The sequence below is a fragment of the Stegodyphus dumicola genome, chromosome X1, assembly GCF_044657685.1.
Source record: "Stegodyphus dumicola isolate Sdum_Otavi_A_Nest chromosome X1, ASM4465768v1".
Taxonomy (NCBI): Eukaryota; Metazoa; Arthropoda; class Arachnida; order Araneae; family Eresidae; genus Stegodyphus; species Stegodyphus dumicola.
In genome coordinates, this window is record NC_140780.1 from 227,064,964 (window position 1) to 227,088,611 (window position 23,648).

The 23,648-nt window shown below is 31.8% G+C and overlaps 1 protein-coding gene across 2 annotated transcripts in view; it reads left to right on the top strand.

Moving 5' to 3' along the window:
- LOC118189170 (suppressor of lurcher protein 1-like) overlaps positions 1 to 23,648 on the top strand; it is a 96,507-nt gene that overhangs the window by 55,057 nt on the left and 17,802 nt on the right. For both annotated transcript variants that reach the window (XM_035359722.2, XM_035359721.2), the window contains one exon: positions 8,426 to 8,594. In XM_035359722.2, coding sequence (XP_035215613.1) covers positions 8,426 to 8,594 — 169 coding nt within the window. The remainder of the gene's footprint in view (positions 1 to 8,425; positions 8,595 to 23,648) is intronic.

Consider the following 23,648-nt stretch of genomic DNA (forward strand, 5'->3'; position numbering starts at 1 on the left):
CGACGAGCTTTATTTAAAATAAAAGATTTATTTTAAATGAATTTATTTCACTTCTCCAAAGAAGATACTTTACTTTTTTGTTAAAAATTTAAAAAGTATATCTAACAATTAGTTTTGCTTTGATGCAACATTTACGGATAGGAGCAATGAAAAGATAGTATTTCTGCAGTCATATGTAACATGTTTCGGAAAATCAAGAAAAGTATTTAAAAATTTCGCTGTCATAACTTGTGAATTTGGATATTGATTTATTCTTAGAATTTTTCGCTGCTGAGTACTTTCAGTTGCTTGCCTGTCTATTAAAGCCTGTACTACTTAAATGCTTAAAAGGCTTCAGTCCTTTTTCGGAGGGCGTACACAGGTGACAGGTGACGGAAGACAGGGACACCTGATGTCTAACAAAGGTAAGCAGGTATATATCCCACGCCCTCCACTATCTTGAACCGGCAGCTCCCAAGTCCCAGGACAACATAACAATAATAATTCTTAAATGCATGAAATATAATTCATCAATAAAATACATTAATACATTGGATACACTATAAAGTTACACGAATACATTAGTTATATACTTGACAGCTTGATTACGGTAAGACATACATTAGACCTGTTTACATTCATTATCAGGGGCTTGCGTTATTTAAATAAATACATGCGTTGTTAGAATAGATACATAATTATGTTATGAATACCGTTATACATTTAAATACTAGTTATATAATTAAATACTTGATTGCAATAAAACATTTGATTATTTGATTACATTATCCTATACACATTATTATGAGTATTTAGTATGGTTGTTGATACTTATATAAACAATAATTCTTGGGATACATAAAGTTCGTATATATCGTAGTTTACATTGAATACATAAATTCATGTAAGCTTGAATATTTATATACCTCACTGTTTGATTACTTGTTGATTAATTATTTTTACTGCTGGAATTCTGGCACTAGTGGCACTCGTTGGCACTGTCGCTGGTGGAGTAAAGCAAATATTTGCTCGTACAAACGCCACGGAAACGTTTCAGAAAGAAAAGTGACATAGATCTTACTTAGTTCGTGGCTACAATATCCAATCCTGATGACATTAGCAGGTTAATGATGTTGTAGATTCTCTGTTGCAGGGCTGGAATTCTCAATATGAACCGTCTGAATGGGTTGATATTGGCGGAAGGCATTCTAATATGGAACCTTTCAGTTAGTGGACATTCCGTGACGTAGTGATCAGGGTTTCCATGTGCTCCGCAAATACAAAGGCCCGAGTTCATGATGGCTCGGGTGAAGAACCCGAGCCATCATGAACTCAGGGAATGGGCCATGTCCACTGATATATCTAGTAAGCTGTGCGGCAGAGCAGAGTCTGCAGACTTTTGGGAGAAAATCGTACGTACGACGCTTTTTGTCGCTGTCGTCCCATTCCATTTGCCATTTTTGTAGAAAAATGTTCAGAATACGGCGCTTAAGATAGGATCTTGGTGCCGGGAAATAGCATTTTGTTGCCTCTATATTAGAAGCCGCTTCTTTGGCTAGAGAATCAACGAGCTCATTCCCCGAATATCCTGCATATGCTTTGGTCCAGCGTGCTGTTGCAAAGTAATTGTTGTACGGACCTTACTGGCTGTGAATAATGTGAAGGATTTCGGATCGCTTTTAGCACAGATTGGCTGTCTGAGATTATTTGTATATTTCGGAGATTCTGTGTAATGGCATAGCGGACTGCCTCTGCCTGGAAGACGCTGTTATGTTCCGCGAGGTGCCCCTTCCACTGATACGTGTGTTCAGAGTTAGTGAGATGGACACTTCCTACACCTGCATCAGATTTTGAGCCATCTGTGAAGATGGTTGAGGTCAGCTCTGAGTCGCTGTGCTGTGTCAGTATGACTTTGACGCCTTTTCCTCTATCTGCTGGATGAGTGTGTGATACAGAACATCGTAGGTCAAACTCTGTAGGTGCGAATGTGGACCCATAGTAGGTAATTTCCTGTTGCAGGTGGAGTAACTTTGCTAGCACTGCCTCATGCTCGACGTAGATGTGGAGTGGAAGCAGGTCGGCTAAAACGTTTAGCGCATCTGTGGAAGTTGTTCGGAAGGCTCTGGTTATGGTGATGTCAAATGGCCGTTGTACTAAGAGCAGCTGTTTAACTTTGCATCTTCCCATTGCTGACGCCCAGATGGCAGCGGCGTAGGCAACCTTTTTTTCAATTACTGTTTTATATAGTAATTTTTGGAAGTGAGTGTTCCTTCCTCAAGTGGCACCCTGCAGTTGACGTATTTTGTTTGCAATGGCTTGAGGTATGCTATGTAAGGTAGCCAGGTAAGTCCTTTATCCCATACAAGCCCTACTAATTTCACTTCATTGCAAAATTTTATGTTTTTCCCATTGATAGGAATACATGGCTTCCTGACTGGATTCTTCCCCTTTTTAGGGATGAGCAGCGCTGTGCATTTGGTCTCGGATATGGTTAATTTAATACTGTGGCATAGATTTGCGAAGATAGTGCATACTTCCATGCCACGTTGCTCAATTTCGCTGCGAGTATTCCCGCTAATGACAAAGGTTGCGTCATCTGCATAAACAACTAGTTTTGCATATAACGGCCAGGGATGCCTGATCACGTGATTGAATGTGAGGTTCGAGAGTACTGAGAGTTGCAAATTTATATAGTTGAAAAACGAAATATTTTTTCGACTGTGAAACAATATAAAATACGCCTTTTTTCCGACAAAATTAAGTAGTAGAATACTTTTATTTTCTTAAATACATATAATTTTCATTTGAACTAAAATAAGTAAATGAAATAAATTTTAATTGCTTAGATTCTAAAATAAAAGACATAAGCATGTTTTTATATTTACTCTGCTAAAAGTAAATGGAAATCTATATTTTATATTAAACAAATCGTATAATATATTTCTTTTCAATTAAATTAAAATTTTACTAAGAAAACATTGTGTTAATTTGAAACCAGTTCTAATTTTAATAAAGAATATCAAATGAATATTTTAAAGAAAATTCACCTGTCCAGCAGCATCAGAGTCATACCTTTAGATTTTAATACCTGAAAAAATCTCTTAATTGGTTTCTTCCAAATATTTTTATTATATTTCAAATCCTTCTTTATGCCTTATTTGCGCCCCATTACGGAAGAATGCCTGACTCGCCCAAAACCGGTACGACTCTGTGTTGTACAAATTCATCTAAATTAAATTAATATCTTCTTAAAACTATGTATTGTAAAATATAATATTTTCAGATTATTTAAATAAAAGAAATTGTATTCATATAAAAAAAGAGATTAATTTTCTGATAATATACAATTTATCAATAGTCCATGTAACTAAAGGATATCAGATATTTCAGGTAATTGGAACTCCTCTCTGTTTTCATATTTATGTTAAACGAGAAGAATAGTATGCATGTATGTGTCTCATGTGGCCATCTTTATCTCAAAATATATTCTCCAAATCTTCACCATCGCTCTTTAAAAACCATATTAAAATAATTCTAAATGCCCAACTTAAAAAATAATACTGATTTAATTCTATGTTTGCAGAAGTTCGTAGACAGCAAAGAATCTTCCTTGATTTTTACAAAGTTCGTGTATCTATGGCATTTACGCTTTAATTACTATATATTAATTAGTATTGCTATCATTCACATCAGTATGCAGTAAACTGTGCTTACCTCTTCGGACGTGCTGGTTAACACATGGAACTTACAAAGATTATCATATATACAGGGTGTCCCATAAATGTTGCGACAAACTTCTGGGGGAGGTAGGGCACATCATAAGGATTAAGAAGTGCACAGGACCCCATGCCCGGAAATGTCAGGGTGGTAGCAGAGGTAGAAGATGGGAAAGGAAACATGGGTGTGATTAATTTGAAAAATTTATTGGACGGGAATACAAATGGTGTACGACAGCTTCAATGATGCAACAGATGATCGAAGTTTGCACCATCAAACGCTAAACATGCCTGACACCGACGGACCATTGATTGCCGGACATGTTCAAACACATCGGGAGTTTCTTTGATTGTAGCAGCTGCGTAGGCAAGTCGTGGCACGAGATCCATTTCAGACACAACAGGATCGTGTTACACGACACTTTTGATGGCGCCCCACAAAAAGAAATCAAGGCTGAATTAATCCTCTAAGCGTGAGGGCCAGGGAGCCGGTCCATCGATGCGGGAATGATCTGTTCAAATGGCTACGAACATCCAGTTCAAAATGAGCAGGATCTCCATCATGTTGGAACCACATGTTTACAAGCTCTTCGTTCGTATAGCATTCCATGCTCTTCGTATGGGGCGTAGGGTTCGAATGAAGAAATCCTCACTTTCCACCAACACTCTCCTGCACAACACCCCCTGGCGGCGTACAGTGAATTTCTGGGTAGGGGTTCCTATGCATACTTATGATGTGCCCTATCTTCCCCAGAAGTTTGTCGCAACATTTACGGAACACCCTGTATATCTGTTTCATGCAGTTTACACTAGGAACTACTAAAAATATTTAATTATTGCTATGAAGGAAACAGTAAAGTGTATATTCTCTAAAGTGAGTAATGCAGATTTGCCGTAACTGAGCCTTGGTAACAACAATCGTGTTATGAACTAAAATTATTAATTCGTGCAGATTCGCTATTATTTTACATTATATACTGTACAAAATTTGTTCAATTTAACATTTAAGACAGCAATAAAATGCGTTTCAGAAAAGCAGACACATTTAAAATAAGTTATTCAAATAATTAGTGAAGTAACAGAACGAATTAAACGACATTTTTATTCCTTAAAATTATTTAAATATATTAAATTTCTATAAATTGAAGAAGTTATTTTAAATTTATAATTTAAATATGGTATAAAATTACAGTAGTTTGCCAGTGGAGAATAAATGGCGATATCAAATTCACATTTTATATAACTAAATGTAAATTTTCTTTGATTTATCCTCCAGAGACACGTTTTTGATCGATTGATTTTTGTGCACATAATCATTCGTTCAGTACTGCAGATTAAGCAACATATAACTAATATGAAAGCTAAGATTTTATTTTAGTGAATGATTTTGTTGATTTACAAAAGGATTTTAATCAAAACGTAGTAATTCGTTATGCAAAAGAAATATTCATATAGGTCAATATCCTATATGTAGTAAAAAAATTGTTTCTTTCCAAACAGTTTTGAGATCTAATAATTCAGCTCTTTTCTTGAAGAGAAAACAGTTTTGAAAAGAATAATTTTTTTTTTAATATTTCAATTCAGGTGGGAGAGGTGTTAACTCAAGACTCAAGGAATGAAGTTAAGATTTTAATACGCTGTAGCAAGAAATCAAACAATTAATACAATTAAGAAATTTTGGAAAAATGTGTCTGTAAATATTATAAAGATCTGAAGAAAGCAATATTATATTACTTCTAGACGGGTAATACTTAAAATCTTCTGCAATGGACTCAAACCAGAAAGTGACTGGTCATGTGATCACTTCGCGTCATATATAATATGTTCTGGTATTATATGTGATCCACATTATGTTTTGGTAAAGGTACTAAAGGTACCCTATATTTTATATAGATTCGTGACTAAATCATAAATGGATGACCGTTATATAATCTTAATATAATGAGAAAATTTTCCATAACTTGAACATTTCGAAGTTTTCGGATATATTTTAACACCTTGAAGAGTACAGGTTCTTAGAGGAATGATAAAACTTGATAACTACTGCCTGATGCATTTTACTGAAAGAACTCTATAAAATAGGAATACTAAAACATTACACCAATTATTTAAAAAATAATGCAATGTTATATTACATACCATTCATGCTTATGTCACTTTATCATGAAGCGATATGAATATAAATTCATATCGCTTTTTGATGTTAAATTTTTTTTCAATTTGTGACGTTATACAAAAGTCGCAGAGTGACATTATATCAGTTTTAAAGCGTGTCTTCAGAGCCCTGTCGTAGTGTGCCCTTACAACAACGTTACATCAGGGGTTTACAACCACATCCCAATGTAACTTTCTAGTAACGTCGCAGAGTGACTTTACATCAATGTCATAGTGTAACTTCACATTAACGTTGCAATACTACTTCACATAAACGTCGCAGTGTGACGCCATGAAAAGCAGACATTAACGCATACCTCCAACGTCATTGTGACGTGGCATGGTTGTGATTTTGCTGTTGTCACAGTGTAACATGTTTGCCATGTCACAGCGACGTCGCCGTCCTATTGCAGGCATTTGTGAGAAAATTAGCAAATAAGTTTCTCTTTAAAAGACAGAGAACTGATTTTACGGTTTCTCAACTCTTCAGTAAAATTGCTTTACAGAAGCGATATTGCAATAATTTAAATAAAAACGAAAGACCTAAAGGTGACGAATTCTCGGGAATGATAGTAGTTCTCCAGAAATCGCAGGTAAAACGTTTCAAGACATACCGCGGATACGTGAAACTGAGAATAATGGCTGTATCATAAAAGGGAATATTCCTGTACCCTATATAATTATGTATGTTATATATATATTAAAAAACATTTATTCAATAAATAATGCAAGTAAGACATCTCCAACTTTAAATAATTTAATAATAAAGTATTCTGTACGCAGCAATATATTATACATTGTATGGCTAAATAAAGTAATATAAAATATATTTTTATACTAAGCTGTTTCTTGTATCTCTGAAAATAAGGCCCTATGACATTTTAGCTTAATCACAAAGGATAAGTAAGAAAGAAGAAAATTTAGGTTTTGAGCAGTCGGCATAACTTGGGACTCCAACAAATAAACGGCCGAGATAAAAATCCTTCTTTTTTCTAGGTCTAAAGCACTAATACAATAGTGGTAATTTTCAAACACCAGCAGCATTCCTGCTCTTATGTTTTGAGGTTCTTACCGTGCTAAATCGTGGAGATTTAAGAGCGAGGAACTTAACGGTAACATCCTAACACTAGAATTGAGTGAACGCTGAACACAAGAATGGAAGCAGATTTAAAAAGAAGAAATATGTATACTAAAGCAAAAAAATCAAATGCTCCACTGATAGTCGAGATTCCCTAAAAACATATTTAGGATTATCAGGTTGGTTTCGAGTTAAAAATTAGAGGGGTTTCCTATAACCCGAAAATATATATCAGGTTCCCGGATGAATGCTTTTATTCTCGTATTTATTTACATTATCTCGAAACAAGCATTAGACTCGTGGAAAGACATCACTGGAAGTGTCTAACCTGCTATGTTCTGGACTGTTGCCCCTTGTCTTAAATATCGAAACATTCGACTTACGAACTTAAGATATTTCCCTCCCCCTTTTCTTCCGCAACGTTGAACTGTGGATATTGAATTAAGGGATGCAGTAGTACGAGGATCCATAGTTTGTATAAGGATTAGTGTTACTATATGGATTTGCAGGGACAAAATCTAGAGAGATTATTTCATAGCACATCCGGGAATAAAAGGTAGAACCGCAGTTCGATTTCATTGTCAGAAATACAAACATCTTAGCTATTCTCATAAAGCGGATATCAAAACTTAATGAAACATAACTCCGTAAACCATCACAATTAGAAATAAGACAAGGAATGTTATTAATACTTGTTCAATTCCCTCAGTAGTGTTTAAACTTGTTTATGAAGCTTTACCACAGTCAAAACGTTTTTCATTGCATCACATGTTGTTAAGAAATATTTTTCATAAATACTTAATGCTTTTATCGAGAGATGCTACCCAAGAAATTTAGTTCACATGCAAAGAAAATTTTAATTTACTAATTTTGTTAATTATGGCGCTGATTTCAATCTGTGGCTGTATACATCAACACAGAGTGGCCAAAATAAAATTATCCCAGAAAATTTGCATAATTTTGCTAGTAAATTTACTCTTTTAATAAAAAAGATAATTGACCTTCGCTACAGAGCCCGTTTAATGCTATTTTGTCACTAAGATTTCCGTTGGATATTTTCCTATGAGTTTTTCTATTTCTATTCTTAAAAATGCGGGTAAGCAGTTCAGCACTGTTTCTTTACGAAATGTGCATATCATAACACTCAATAATGAGCACACGTTATTTTATCTTCAGCTCCATTTTTTGTTTTATCCATCTAATCACTAAAAAACGTCTGTTCTAATTTCTAATGGTCTCTTTGTTGTTTAGAGTACGTTTTGAAGAAATTTCGAAAATACTTTTCCGTGCCAGTTTTATTTTGGTCACCCTGTAAACGCATAATAGAAGGTGATCGTGATATGTAAATTCCTAAAGGATGAAGTATATTTAATGCAATTGATATTGGTTATTATTATATGCGTCTGCTTGATATGTAAGTAAATGGAATCACATCATAGATATAACAGATAACTGTTTAAAAAATCTTTATTAATTTTTTTTCTGAATTTCGTTTCAGAATGCCGATTTCTCTTCAGCAGCGAAGAACGAGGAAACGGAACTTTCAGTTCCCCTAATTACCCCGGATTTTATCCCAGAGATACGGAGTGCCACTATACATTCAGAGGAAAAGAAAAGGAACGGGTCCATATAACTTTTGCTTATTTTGATGTAGACGGCATACCACCGTAAGAAAAGCTTCATTATGGTCACTCTTCCGTAGTAACCCTTTAATTGACAAATGGTGAAAACACATGTTGTTTCTGAGCAACTGTGTCAAATAAAGGGTTAATTTAATAGTTGATAAATTATTTGTAGTTCACACTATAATGATTACAAAGGTATGTCTTGTAATTTTATCCTATAATTCTAATCCGGATAGTATATTACATTAGAACGCTGCATTAAAAAGGGGGGAAATGGACATAATTTAACGTAGCATTTGTTTAACTGTTGACAATTTCGTTTTGACTGAGAGCATTGTCTTCAATCTAAAGGAACACAACTTGAGAAATCTACTACAGTATGAATACCTTTATTCTCTGCTGAAATAATTACTTATTAGAGACTAGAAAGTAAAGTCTATAAAATATCACTTAATTTTGTGATGAAATTCTGTTTCTTCTCAGGAAATTTCACTCTCGCAACATCCCAACTTCGGGTGGATCTCAGGCAAGTGGGAAATGTTATTATAATAGTCTACATTCATTATACAACTAAGTACTCGAATATCGTTTTCAGAACCGTGACTTCATATTTGTTTACCTGAGGCAGAGAAGTAAATGCGCGCCCCTATTTATTTACGGCCATTTTGGAAAACAACGAAAAAAATGTAATGGGCTAATGTGTTATAAAACATTTAAAATTGAGTATCGTTCTGTGATTCAAATTCTGATTAGAAACAAAACAAAGACCCAAAGAAATTAAAACAACAAATGGATGAGGTGCATACTGTGTAGTGTTTTGTCATTTCCTTCCTTACAGTGCTACTAAAAGGCGTAAAACAATTTCACGTGGATCGAGAACCTGTAGAAAAAGATTTTTGTGAAGTTCGATAATTAGTAGCATTGACATCAGAAAAGACTATACGTGTATAGAAAGAAATATTGAGAGCAGATTAAAGTTCGAAGAGATCGCAAGATCTAATCCATCTAAAACTGTTTTGCGCATTCCGTATGAACAGTTTATATGGGGAAAGTCTCTGCGAGATGTGTACCCCGACTTCGTTCAGAAGTTCAAAACTAGCAATATGTTAATGCTATTCAGATCGAATGTGAGCTTAAGGGAGCTTGACTCCCCCTTACAGCCTAAAGTTACCTTCAAGTCATTATTAGTTGTTCTCTAAACTAAAATCTGACCTTCAAAGAAAAACGATTTAATGATGATCATAGCGTGAAAAGAACAGTTATGTAACGTTTTGAGGAAGAAACTTCAGATTACTTTTTCAGGGGCAAAGAGCTGCTCATTAAACGACGTGAAAACTGTATCGATGTATAAGGAGATTTCACACTGAAATATAAACTGCTAAAATATATATATATTTTTATACCAGACCGAAAACCTTTAGATCTGTCTGCTACATTTACTGTATTCTTCGCGAAATGCTTCCCAGAACATGGGTAAGATAAGGAGATGCGTGTTGTTTGCCGAAAATTATGTTGTTAAATCTACAATGACCAATTTAATGGTTTGGAGACTTTCCTTTCAAACATTTATTTAGATTCCAGTTGTAGTGGTCCATCGTGTTTTAGGGTATAATCTTTCGAATCCATAATCCAGTTTTGGAATTACTCGCATTTGTTTTAATAAAATTCAGGCTCACAAATGTCCAAGCGGGTAACACTGGCAGCTTGTCCTGGTACGGTTTAGGGCGAACAGGTTCGCTATGTACAACTTTCGAATTTTCGCCACATGTAACTTGAATACGAGATACTTCCTTTGGTATATTCTATATGAAAACATCTCTCCTGAAGAGAATAGCCTTGAATGGTTTGCTGTAATCGATTGATTAAAGAAGTAGTCTGTAGAATGCACATATCTTTTATCAAACGAATGAATTTTTATTGTAATAAAGATTTGTTTGAACTTGATCAGAATATCTTGTGCCAGCTAAATCTATTTTAAATATGGCCAATCGAGCAGCTATCAAATAAAATTTTATCTTTTATTGTTGTCATCACTTCCCTACTATATTAAAGTTGTTAAATTTAATGTGACTTCGTGCTTTCTCTTTACCTTAACCAGCTTCATGAGTTAACTCTGCGGATTTCAGTGTCTTAAATTTCGCGCATTTTATGAGTGATTGTATTAATTTCTCTTCGCACCAATAAATAAGTTTGCAATCTAATTTATGATTTTATTTATTTTGATTTTTTCATTTCATTTTTTCAAATCTTAAAACCAACAGCTTTATAGCGTTATTTTTTTCTCTCTTCAGGTTTCAATTTTTTTCAGAAACTATTTTTTCAAAATTTCTTTAGCAGTAAACGTGTTATTTTGAAATATATTCCATCTATTTTTACTTTAAAATCAAAAGAATAAAACTAAGCTTTTTAAAACATGTTCTTTTATATCAATATCAGCTAAATTAGAAGAAGCCAAAATGTTTTATCTTAAATCTTCCATACAAAATTAAAAATGATAAGTCTTTTTTATCATTTCTTAGGTACTCATACTAAACAATTCATTTTATTCTTTCGTTATAAACAACAGAAAAATTAAAAAAAAAAAAAAAAAAAAAAAAAAAAAAAAAAGAAAGAAAGAAAGAAAGAAAAGAAAAGAGAGAGAGAGAAATCATATCCTTTCTTATATGTTTACATTTCAGTGTTTTCAACGAATGAGACTGACTAATGTGCTTATTCAGTTAATCTGTACAGCAATATGTATAACTGCTATAGACCTGAAATAATCACCAGCGAAGCCAACTGTCGAGTTCTTGAGATACGAACATATTGCAAAATCGCACTTTCAACTTCCTTAGTAAGGTAATGAAATTTCATCAACAGTGCTTTATCAAGTAATATCCTGTCGAATACTATAATTATATAATCTCTATAAAAATCTTCTCATACTTGCAAAGAATTCGATTTTTAACAAATAATACTAATGTGATCATCTGCGGGAGGAACTCAAAAATAAATGGGATACAATTTAAAACTCTCTATTTCATTTTCTAATACTTCTGTAGTATACTATGAGCGTATAAAAATTTAGACTTCTTCATTTCAAGCTTCTCAGCATAAATCTAAAATTTCTTATGGTTACAGGGCCCTGATTGTGTGTAAATTAAATCAAAGTCCTACAAATCTTATTAGTTTGGAAAGCGAGATATTCCTCCATCTAAAATATTAGGACAAAGTCCTAAAAATATTGCAAAATAACCTTTTTATTAAATCTTTGAATGAACGGAAAGCACAACATTTGCTTACAAATAAATTCTGCCAATTTCGGGTATTTAAAATAACAAAGTTGAAGTTCAAATTAAATTATCGTATAGAAGACTACACAAGTATCCGCTTAACTTGACATAATATTTTAATTCCGTGTTTAACTTCGGCTAGCAAAATGGGCTGAAGTCGGAGTATTCACTGGCAGAGCTGGGCGATATAAAATAAACTGCAGGTGACGAAGCCAAAATCTTTAACAATGAAAGATTCAAAACCCTCGACTTAAATACTCTACCAACTAATTTGCATAATGTTGAGGGTTACGGAAAAGAAGTTATAGCAAAGGTTTAAATCAGGGGTTCCCAGCGAAGTCGATCATGATCAAGAGATCTATTGAGCAGCTACAGCCGAATATGCACAGTAAAGTAGAGATATGCACCTACAACAGATTAGCATAATCGGGATCTCATTGATTACGAAAGAAAATTTTTAATAAAACTGGTGATTTTTTTTTTTGTTTATACTATAAAGATGTGTAATATAGTGAAGATGAAATCTTATAAAATAAGGGAAAATATATACTAAAAATATTTAATATATTTTTAAAAATCAAAGATATTTTTAATGTATGCATTTTTTATGCAATAAGTGCAATATAAAAACGTAAAACGCAAAAACAGAAGAAAACATAATTAAAAACAATATGCGAAGAACATAAAACTAGAATGGAAAACAAGAAACATATTGAGTATTTTTGAAAGATGTGTATTAAAAACTAAGCTAAGCAATTTTATGCCAAATATTTAAAAAAAATTGCTTGAGTACATTAAGCGAAGGTATTGAATTAATTAAAATGCAACTTTTGTGAAGTCAGAATTTGTGATTTTGCTTATGAAAAGATGTTTATATTTGAAAAAAAGGAAAAATGATAATAATGCAAAAATAATAAATTATACGAATCTAATAAACTATTTTTCAAAACTTTTGTTCATATTCCTAATTTAATTGCTATTTTTAAGTTATTTATGTGCAGTTATTTGTAGTATGTATGATTACGTTGTATATTGCATATTATAGAGAAAATTGTAAGGGGGTCGATGAAGAAAATTATTCCTTTAAAAGGGGTCGATGTAAGAAAAAGGTAGGACCTCCTTGGTTTAAATCATAATATATGATTAATTAACATAAAATAATCTACATGCTTCCAATTCATTTTAATTTAAAGTAACTGTCTTCTTTAATATGTCAAATAAAATACCATTCTTTATTTATCCCTCAGTGTCCTAGAAGGCAGTTCTGCAGTATGAGAAGAAACCTGATAAAATGTCAGTTTAGGTGCCATTTAATGGGGAGGATATAAGTTATATATTTCATCCGCGTGTAAAAACAAATACGGCTTAAAACTATTACTAGCAGTTTCATAAGAAAAATATGTATTTGACGTCATCATCAAGATCGAACAGAAGTATGGAGGACGTTCAGCTTCAAGATGAGGATTCCTTTTCAAAACGAGATAAAAAAAAATATGCGCAGATGTCCGACTGTTAAAGGCCAACACCAGAAACAAGTGCCGAACACTCATCAGAGTTAACTCCGTAGTAAATATAAGATTAAATTTGGATGCTTCATCAAGGTAATTCCTTTCAAGATAAAATATGTAAAAAGACGTATTTGAAGAGAAGTAGTGCTTCATTTTGTGCGTGATCACTGCAACGTCATTTGATAACGGCAATGCTTCTAAAGGTTTGTTAAAGCGGATGCTTATATTTTTAACGCAAATGATGTCTTAATTTACTCTGCTCCAAAATTTTGTTAATGAATAAATAACTAATTGGGAAAAATTGTCTTTCTAATCATTTTCTAAATTTTAAAGTAACTTTTCGAGTTATGATGCATTTGAATCGTAAATGGAAGTGGAAACTTTTAAGGTATTAAAAAGTCTCAATCATTTAATAGATTATGAAAGGAAGTTAATTAAAATTATTTTCTTTGTTGGTAATATAAAATTCCAGCGGACTACAATGTAAGTTTCATTTGAAACTTCATATCGATTAGTTTACCTCTTATACTATAAGCCTGTTATTAACTTGTAGAGTCATTAGGTTATAATGAAGCAGGAGACGTGAAAAATACGCAGTGCCCTCTCTGGGACTCGAACCCTGGACCTCTCGAATACGGGTGGTTAATGCCTCCAATTACCCTCTGAAGTCATGCGGAAAGGTGGGAGAAATTAATTTATAAACTTACTTTCATTCATTTTTTGCCTTTGTGAGGTTATATAGTTTTACAGCCAATTACAATAATAATACAGCCAGTTACTTTAAAATAATAGTAAAAATGGCTTAATTATCTGAAACTGTATTTATAAAAATTTTGGTTTTATTTGTATTTGAAAATTCTTAAATTTTATTGTACGTGAGAGATTAATATTGAAATAAAATGCTTCTATTTTGGTGCTCAGTGTCTATAAAACGAGCTTTATTGAGTGGTAGAAATACTGAATAATAAGATTAGTATAAAATATTTCACTTTAAGTATTTTTAATCACACCGCACGCAACAGTTATTTATCTATGTTTATTATGTATTTTCTTTTTGAATAAAGATGTGCTTTTTATGCATATTTTATTTACGTCAGAGAAGTGAAAAGATAATTAATTGCATCAATACAGCTGAAAATAGCATACCGTTAAAAAGATAAAGTCTGTTCATTATGAAATATATTAAATAAGTCCATAATGCTAAGTTAGGTTATTTGAGTATGGGCAAAATACACGAGGCCTATATGCCTAAGAGGAGTCATGCCTTTGCCGATAAGTTTCTAAGAGAAACTGCCTTGAGTTCACATTACACACGGGGACGAAACACATGTAGACGGATCGTTCGCCTGGGATCCAATTGGTCGAACTCCTCGCATTTAGTGACCCTAACCACTCTGCCGCTGGTGGGGCACAAGTAATTTCAGAAATTATACCCTATTAGATCGAGTAATTTAGGTTTACATTATGTTGATCTGACCTTGTAATGCTTAAATTTTATTTACTCTGCGATATTCCTTTCAAAATATTCACTAATGCTGTTAGTATAAATTAGCTCAATAGATGAAAATATGAAAAATATGAAAATAATATGAAATTTTGTGTTACTAATACTTTATATATTTTCGAATATTGTGTTGATTATTTAATTTTGATAAATTTGAATTATTTTAATCAGTGAAGATTAATTTTGCGTGTCTGATTAGAAGAATTTAAAATAGTATTAGATATGTGGTTCTTATAATGATTTTTTGTCCAGAAACAAGACTGACTTTGAATATTAAATGTAATGGTGATGATGATATAAGAAACCCGAATAATGTAAATAAAGGTATAATTAATGAATATAAGGATTGATAATACCGCTCATATTATAAATTTATAATTTGTTTCACGTTTCTTATGGAATTGTCTTCAAAATAATGAACTATTTATTAAAGTTATAATTCACCTTATCTTCCGTAATACTTTGAAACTTTAAAATTTACGTTTCCTGCAGAACATTTGTTCTGAACATACTTGCTTTGCGTTTTCCATACAAAAAAAAAAAAAAAAAAAAAAAAAAAAAAAAAAAATTAAAATCCAATAATGCTGAGTATTTAGTTTCACAATCAATACTTTTATCCTAAGCTGCCTTTTAATTAATTGACCAGAAAATAAAATTATATTATTTTGCAATCCAATTTATCTGAGAAATTTTTATTTAGTATCTTTCAGTTTTAAAAAATAATAAAAATTATACACTCAGCTTTTAAATATCGTTGAGTTGCATAAGTGATTGATATAATCAACCCCTCTAATCTTTGCTATAAAATCAAGCTCATACTAGCTTTTAATTACAGGCTAGATCAGGAATTCTCAGCCTTTTTCTTGCATCGATCCCTTTTAAAGAATGGGTTTCTTAATCGACTCCCTTACATTTTTCTCTGTTATATACAACGTACAATGTAATCATAATAGACCGTATTTGCCGCATTTTTTTTCTTTGCAAATAGGTCTGAAAAACGGGGTGCGTCTTATATGCCGACACTCAGTTTTTGATTACAATAATTTCTGGAAATTTCCTCCATTCGGAGTTATGGGAATTTTTTCTTCTTTCCTTGCCGAATATGGAAATATTACAGTTACGCAGAGTTCAGTGAATGCGCATGCGCTTTCATCGACAATCACAGCTGGGTTCGTTTAACTTTCCAATTTTTGTGAACGACTTTTAAGAGAGATAAATTTCTACTGTTCAATTTTTCTTAAATTTGTTGGCAAGTTAATGCTCAAAAACAGCTTCAGCATTGTTATAACATAGCATACAAGCTACGTGTGGTTGCGTATGCTAAATAACATGGAAAGAGGGCTGCAGAGAGGCATTTCAGGCCACCCCCAACTGAGTAAATGATACTAACTTAGCGGAATCGGGAAGAGGATCTTAAAAAAAAAAAAAAAAAGGCGACTCACAGTAAACATAACCTAACGAAGGGGTACTGCCTGCATGATAGTCTGAACTTGAGGCAGAGCTGAATACTTGGTGTTGGTGTATTTAATTATGGCAAAGCACACGAGGGCTATCTGCCTAAAGGGAGGGATGCCTTTCGTGGAGGACTTTCTAAGGGAAACTGGCTCGTATACACGTTACACATGGGGAAAACCACGAAAACGCCCATGCAGCCAGCCCGTTCGCGGGATTCGAACCTCAGACCGAACTACCAGTGTTCAGCGTCTTTACCGCTCGGCCGCTGGTGGGCCTGCTGAATACTTGGATTTTAGACCACAGAAAAGCAGGATTTTCCGTCTCTACAAAAATGATTATTCATCAAACGAAAGCTATTAAAAACGTATTCTTTCCCAGATAGATTGGATATTTGCAAAAAGTATTACTTTGTATTTGTATTACTTTAAATTTAAAATGCTTGACTTCATTATAATGTACAGTAATAAAGTTTTATCCTTCAAAAATGTGTACAAAAAAGGGAGTGCGTCTTATACGCCGGCAAATACGGTATATATAATTGTTCATAAATAGTTTAAAGATTACAGCTAGCTAAGAATATGAACAAAACTTTGAAAAAATGGTTTATTAAGTTTATGTTTTATTTTTGTTATTATTATTGTTTTAAATTTACAAATATAAACAAGATTTTCAAAACAAAATCACACATTCTAATTGCCAAAAGGTTTAGTTAATTTTAGTTAATGTGATGGCTGCGCTTGAAGTATTTGTGCGAATTTTTTAATATTTGGCTTAAAATTTCTTAACCTAATTCTTCAATAATCTTGTTCAAAGACATGCAACCTGTTTCGTATTTTCCATAGTAAATTATTGACTTGACTAAAGTATGTTTCTTCAAGTTAGGAAGAAGGGGTCAATAATGTTATTCGATAACAACTTTTATTTTGGTATCCTTTTTTTGGATGACTTTTAAATTCCAAAACTTAGCAACTTAGCATATTTATTTGTTTTGAATAAAACTTGTGCTTGAACATCCAGATAAGTTCAAGATAAATATCGCAGTTCCTACTATTCTGTAAGCCATGCCGGCGCATTCAAATTTTGAATGATGTGGAAACGAACATTAAAAATCTTCTTTTAAATTTTGCAAGCGGCTTATATACAACAGTATATATTCTAAGAAAGTTTTGCGTTCTTCCTAATTTTTGGTTGCCCTTTCTTGCGTTCCGAAGTTTCACTTTTTTATATTGCACTTTATGCGTAAAAAAATCATATAGTGTTTACAAAAGTGTTACTGATTTTTTTTAAATCTATTAAATAATTTTTGTGTATTTTACCCTTCTGTATGGTTTTTATATGATATCTTTCTTGCTATATTATACAGGTTTATGTAAATAAACAATTAATTATAAAATTTACAACATTAATATTTTTTGGATGAATGGAATCTTCAATTAGCCGATTAGTTGCTCTAGTATATTTGGCTATCAACCACTTGATCACCATTGACTTTCTCTGAAATTTCGTCGATCTCTAGGGGTTAATACTAAACCCCTTTGTATTAGTGTTCAAATTAAAGTATATTTCAGCATGTTAAATTTTTTTCCGTCAGAATGCTTGATCTAAAAAGCACTATCCTAATAGACGAATGTGGCGTTTAACGTGTTAAAAAACAATCCGAATTGAAGGCTTTGTAGTAATAACAAATCAAGGATAAAATCTGAATTTAGCAATGATGTTTATATTATTTCACCTTCGTTGAAGTTTTAAATACAGATTTATGAAAATTTCTTGAAAACCTAGTTTAAAAATTCACTTTGAGTATTTCAACCGATTTTTCAAAACACCCGCAAAATTCAAGTGGGATAAACAATATACCGATTTAAACACTGTTTTGTAATATACCTTAAATTTCTTACAGAATTAAAACGAACGATTTGAGACAAAAAAAAAGTTTCTATAGTTCCAAAAATTGCAGGACTTTTACATCTAGCTGCAATTATAATAACATAAATTTAAAGGATAATGAGCACGTACCATCTTTTACGAATAACGGATAAAAGCTTTGAATAATTATTGAGAAATTAAACCCCTAGAGATAGATATAATGATCAGAGGATTACTACCCTAGTAGTGACATTCCAGATATTATGAGACTAAATCTTACATGATGCCTTTCTGAAGAAACATGGGGGATCTTACTTTCTTTTTACGAATGGAAACTCGCATCCACATCAGTAGTAAGCGGGGTAATCGGCCGGCGGAAGTGAAGTCACAGAAAAGGGGCGTGGCCAGTATCCAGATGGGCCTGGAACCGGAAGTGACGACACCAGCGCCATCTTGTTTCACGTGATGGAATGACATCATCAAACTTTCGTTTTGATTCTGTGGCAACGATTTTATGTTTTCAAAGTTTTTATTTTTTGTGGCAACGACACTATTTTTTATGTTTATGGCAAGGAGCTCTTAACCACGTGTTTGGAATGACATCACTTTTAATTTATTATTTTTAATTATTTGACATGTGATTAATATTATTTTGTTATTTGATTAATTTTTAATACGTCATTAATTTTAACTTTTTAATTATTAACTATTTAGTACATCATTATTTTACTTATTACCTTTAATGAATTTTTGTGGAAATTAATATTATTTTCCCTGAATTTTAAAAGTAACTCCACCGCTGGGATTCGAACTCGCTATCTCTGGGATGGGAGTCTAGCGCTTTACCGCTCGGCTACCCTGTCCTCTTATCAGCGTTGTTATTTGAAACTCTCTTTGTCCCTTTGAGTTTTTGCACCATTGATGACATAAGGCTGAAAGTCTGCGCATGCGCTTTGACATGAAAACCGCGTCACACATTTGTTTTTACACGACGGCTAGGATTTCTTTTGGCTTCTTGATCATTACTTTATTCGTTGCTGTTTTAAATGTAAGATTTTCCCACGGTTTAATTTTTTTTATTATTAAGATATTTTTAATTGTTTTCAATTTTCATCTCATTCTTACTTTTTTTAAGTTATTAGTTAATTTATTAATTTTTATTTTATTTTTTCCCCTTTCCCAAACATAAATTTTATTTTTAACTTCAACAAAAGTGAATTTAAATTTTCTTTTTACTTTTTATCTTGCAAAGTTTATTTTTTTTTTATATTTAATTTTCTTTTTGGTTTTACAAAAGTAATATTTATTTTTACGAATTGAATTTTTCCTTTCCAATTTTTTATTTTGCAAAAGTTTTTTTTTTTTTTTTTTCCCAAAAATTATTCCTTTTCGTATTTTTACTTTACTTTATTTTAATTTTTTGTTTAAACTTTTTTATGGTTTTACAAAAGAAATATTTATTTTTCCAAATTTAATTTTCCTTTCCGCTTTTTATTTTAAAAAAAGTTGTTACTACATTTTTAACTTAATTTTTTTTACAAAAGTAATATTTAGTTTCATAATTTTAATTTTTTTGAGTTTTTTGTTTACACAAATGTTTTTTTGTTACATTTTTATTTTACCCTTAACTTTTTCCCCTTGTTTTAAATACAATACGATGTTACATATCCATTTCTCCAAAAGTAAACTTACCTACATTTCTGTGTCTTTGAAATTTTAAGCTGGAATTTACATGCATATAACTTCACTAGATAATATTTTCTGTAACATTAAGCCAATATACACAATGCTTTTTCTATATAGTTTAACTGGAATACTACATTTCTTACTTTTTTTACTACTGAGTTGGAGATACTCAGAACTTTTCCTTCTAATGCATTGTACTAACTATTAATGCCTGTATTAACTTTTTTGGCCAACTATACAAAACTTTGTTGATTCCCTTTTACACGTCTTACTTTTATTCAAAGGATTCACCAAACTATGTCTGACAAATGTAATTTTTACACTTTCCATTTACACATTTACCCTTATATTTAACTTATAAAACATATTCATGCTGTGTTTCTGATTCCTTTTTCCCACAATAAATACAGACTTACACATGTTTCTTTATTGTAAGACTTACTAACTTTAAAACAAATCTTACAAGGAGCAATAAATTTTCATGGTATGAAGCCCACTCAAACCAATGCATGGAGCATTTCTACCCAGTTAAGTTTAGATACATACCAATAGTACTTCATTTTTTCTTATTTTACTCTACAGATATTTATACATATATATTCAGAACACTCCCTTTCATTCAGTAAGATTCATTTATACTACTAACACAAATTTTGCTAACTCTTTGAAATATTTTACGAAAATATCTTGTATTTTCTTGCACACATCCTACTTAAATCACCAAACATACACTGAGCCTTGATTTTTCCTTCATGTGAAAACGTCACTCGGATTTTTAATATGATTCCACCATTTACCGCAGAACTTTATAAACACTACTCTATTTGAACTTATCACAGCCTAACTCTCTTAACAAGGTACAGAAGATTGAATTATATTTTAACTACAGAGAAGAATATCCACATTGTAATGAATTATTTTAAATTTGAATTATAATCACATTTTGTGAAGGAGAACTTAAAGTCTATAATACACATGGAATTAATATTCAGCCATGGAAATGAAACTTTATCGCCTTTTTCCCAATTTGGAATATAAAAATTTGTTAACTTGGAATATTTTTAACGTATTCATTGTAACGTAACTGAAAAATACTCATATTTCCCATTGTCAATAATTTATTTAGCACTGAACTCTTACAGCCTTTTGAGAACGAAATTTAATTTATCATACCTGACAAATGACTCCTACATAGTTATGATACATTACACGAAATACTGAGTAGAGTTCCAAATAATGATCTAACATAGTAATTAACATAAAAGACCTAACACAAATAATTTTAAGATAGAAATTTCAAACTGACATTGCTTACTAATGAACTTTTACAGCTTTTTTTGACTGACATTTAACTTCTCATAGATAATAAATAAAATTACACACAAATAATTATACAAAATAGGTAATAATGACAGAAAGTCCATATAATGATCTACTATAGTCACCAACTTTAAAAATTTTAACGCATTTCTAATATAAGAAAGACCACACTTTTTTGAAAAGCATTATTTTAATTAAACATTGGAGCCACGCAGTCCTGCGCACATGCATAACATCTTTATTTATCATGAGCATGACACATAATAAGTAAATAAAATTTTCACAAAGTACGAAACACATTTCTCTTTTAACTGAACTGTACTCGTAAGAAAAATGCGGTATGGAATGCTTAGAACACTCAGGGCCACAGTTCCTCACTTCCCCATGCATTGACCAAAATATACATGTACTTTAAAATCAGTTAAACAAATTCAAATGTTAGTATTCAAAGAGGAATACTTCACAAATTAGATGAAAGAAAGGTACACAATGAACTTGAGTGAAAAATTCACAAAAGCATGTAAGGACCGTGAAAAAGATGTATTCGTGGAGAACTTTTTTAAGATAAACTTGCTCTATTTTTGCACATGGGTTACATTTTGCATTTCAGATTAAGGAAACATTCAAGATAATTCCTGTATAACTAGGGATTTTATTCACACTTGTTAGTACTGTAATTTATTAGAACAGTCACAGACATATAGGACAAGTATGCCATTTCCAAGGAAAACAATTTTACCAAGCCAGACTTTAACAGTGAAATATAAAAGGGAATAAGAATATCCCAAATTTCAAACAAAATTAGTATCTGAGTATGCAAAAACATGAACAAGAAACGAATATTTTTTCTGAAAATGTTCCGAATGGTTTAAGTCAGGACTAGTTTCATGAACAGAGCATGAAAAATAATGATGAATTTTTAATTTTATTTTGTCTGTAGTACATTTACTTATGCTAAAATCTTCCATTTTGGTTGACTGTACTTTACATTCAGACCTAAGTTGATAAATCAGAGTGATTTTGTGTTTTAAAGCTTCAAATTCAGAAATACTACAACTCAAAAGCAAAAAGATTAAAACGACAAGAGAATATACTGCAAGCAAGCGAACGTGATAAATGACTTTTTGGGCTGAATTTCGTGAATTCATAGTTGGGGTGCAAAATTTTAATGCTCTGTATATGAACTATTTTTCAAATGTATTACGATCACCAACTTTACATAGACTTTAAGTAAACATTTCATGTTAATTTACCATTTTATCTATGTATTTACTAAATTTTTGCATTTTGTTTATAAATATAATAACAAAAGGACATAAGAGAACATTTGTTTCTTGAAAATGTCCATAATTTTACCCAACTGTTATTTCTTTCATAGCTTTGAAGTAACCTATTAAACACATAGTTATCTTGTATTGACCAGACAGCCGTTGGTCTTGCCAATGTCTGAGGGAAGTCACAAAGCTAGAGAATTTAAGTAATATTTTACCAGTACGGAGAACTTCTTACGGCGTTTTCGATGAAAATTGACCGAATTTAGTAGTTCATTACTAACCTAGGAGCCTTAGACTATTTTTTTTATTCGAAAAAAACACACCAGAAATTATCATCAAGATTTTCCATACAGATATATTGTACTACTTTTGATGCCATTACATTTCAAATGAAATTTGATTCATTGTCAGATAGTTAAATGTTTGTTATTTTTTCGCATACGAATGCATTTTCGTGTCTCACATACGCTCATTACATATGATTTAACAAAATTACGAACAAGTTAGAAGTTAAATGAATATTTCCTGAAATACTGTACATTTCATTCCGGAAAGTTTACATGAGTACCTTCATTTCGAAACCCCTAATGTTTCTTTTCCTGAATTCAAAGTAAATTTTGAGTGTAGAATTTTCAGTTTTGACAGAAGTTATTTGTAAGTGGCTGTGATGTGTTCGTGATTTCATAAACCGTTTTTGTGAAACACCCTATTGGTAACCTTTAGAACAGTTTAAATATTACCATTTTTTACCTTACTGCCACTGCAAATCATTGAATTTTCAAATATTTTCCTTTTTTATCGTTTACAGTGGCTCGTAAAGTCTTGAGAACAAATTTTTACTAAATACTTATATCATTCGATTTAATAATTTTGTTACACGTTTGGAAGATTTAACTTCACTATCACGCTAAACCAGAAGTTAAGAAAAGAAATGTAATTGTTATCTTAGTATTCTATGGGGATAGATTAATTTTCTCTGACATTGACGTATTCGTATGTAGATAATAGAGACTTTTAACCCAGCTCATACAGACTTGGAATATTTTCTCTAAGTCACCACGATGACAGACTTGCATTGTCATAGACGTTTTTCTCGTGAAATATATTTCTTTCTTAAAAGTTTATATACTAATTTCTTTAGAAACATGTCTAAGAAAATACCTCATCTTCATAAGAAACATCAGATTTGATTTAAATTAATAATAAAATAA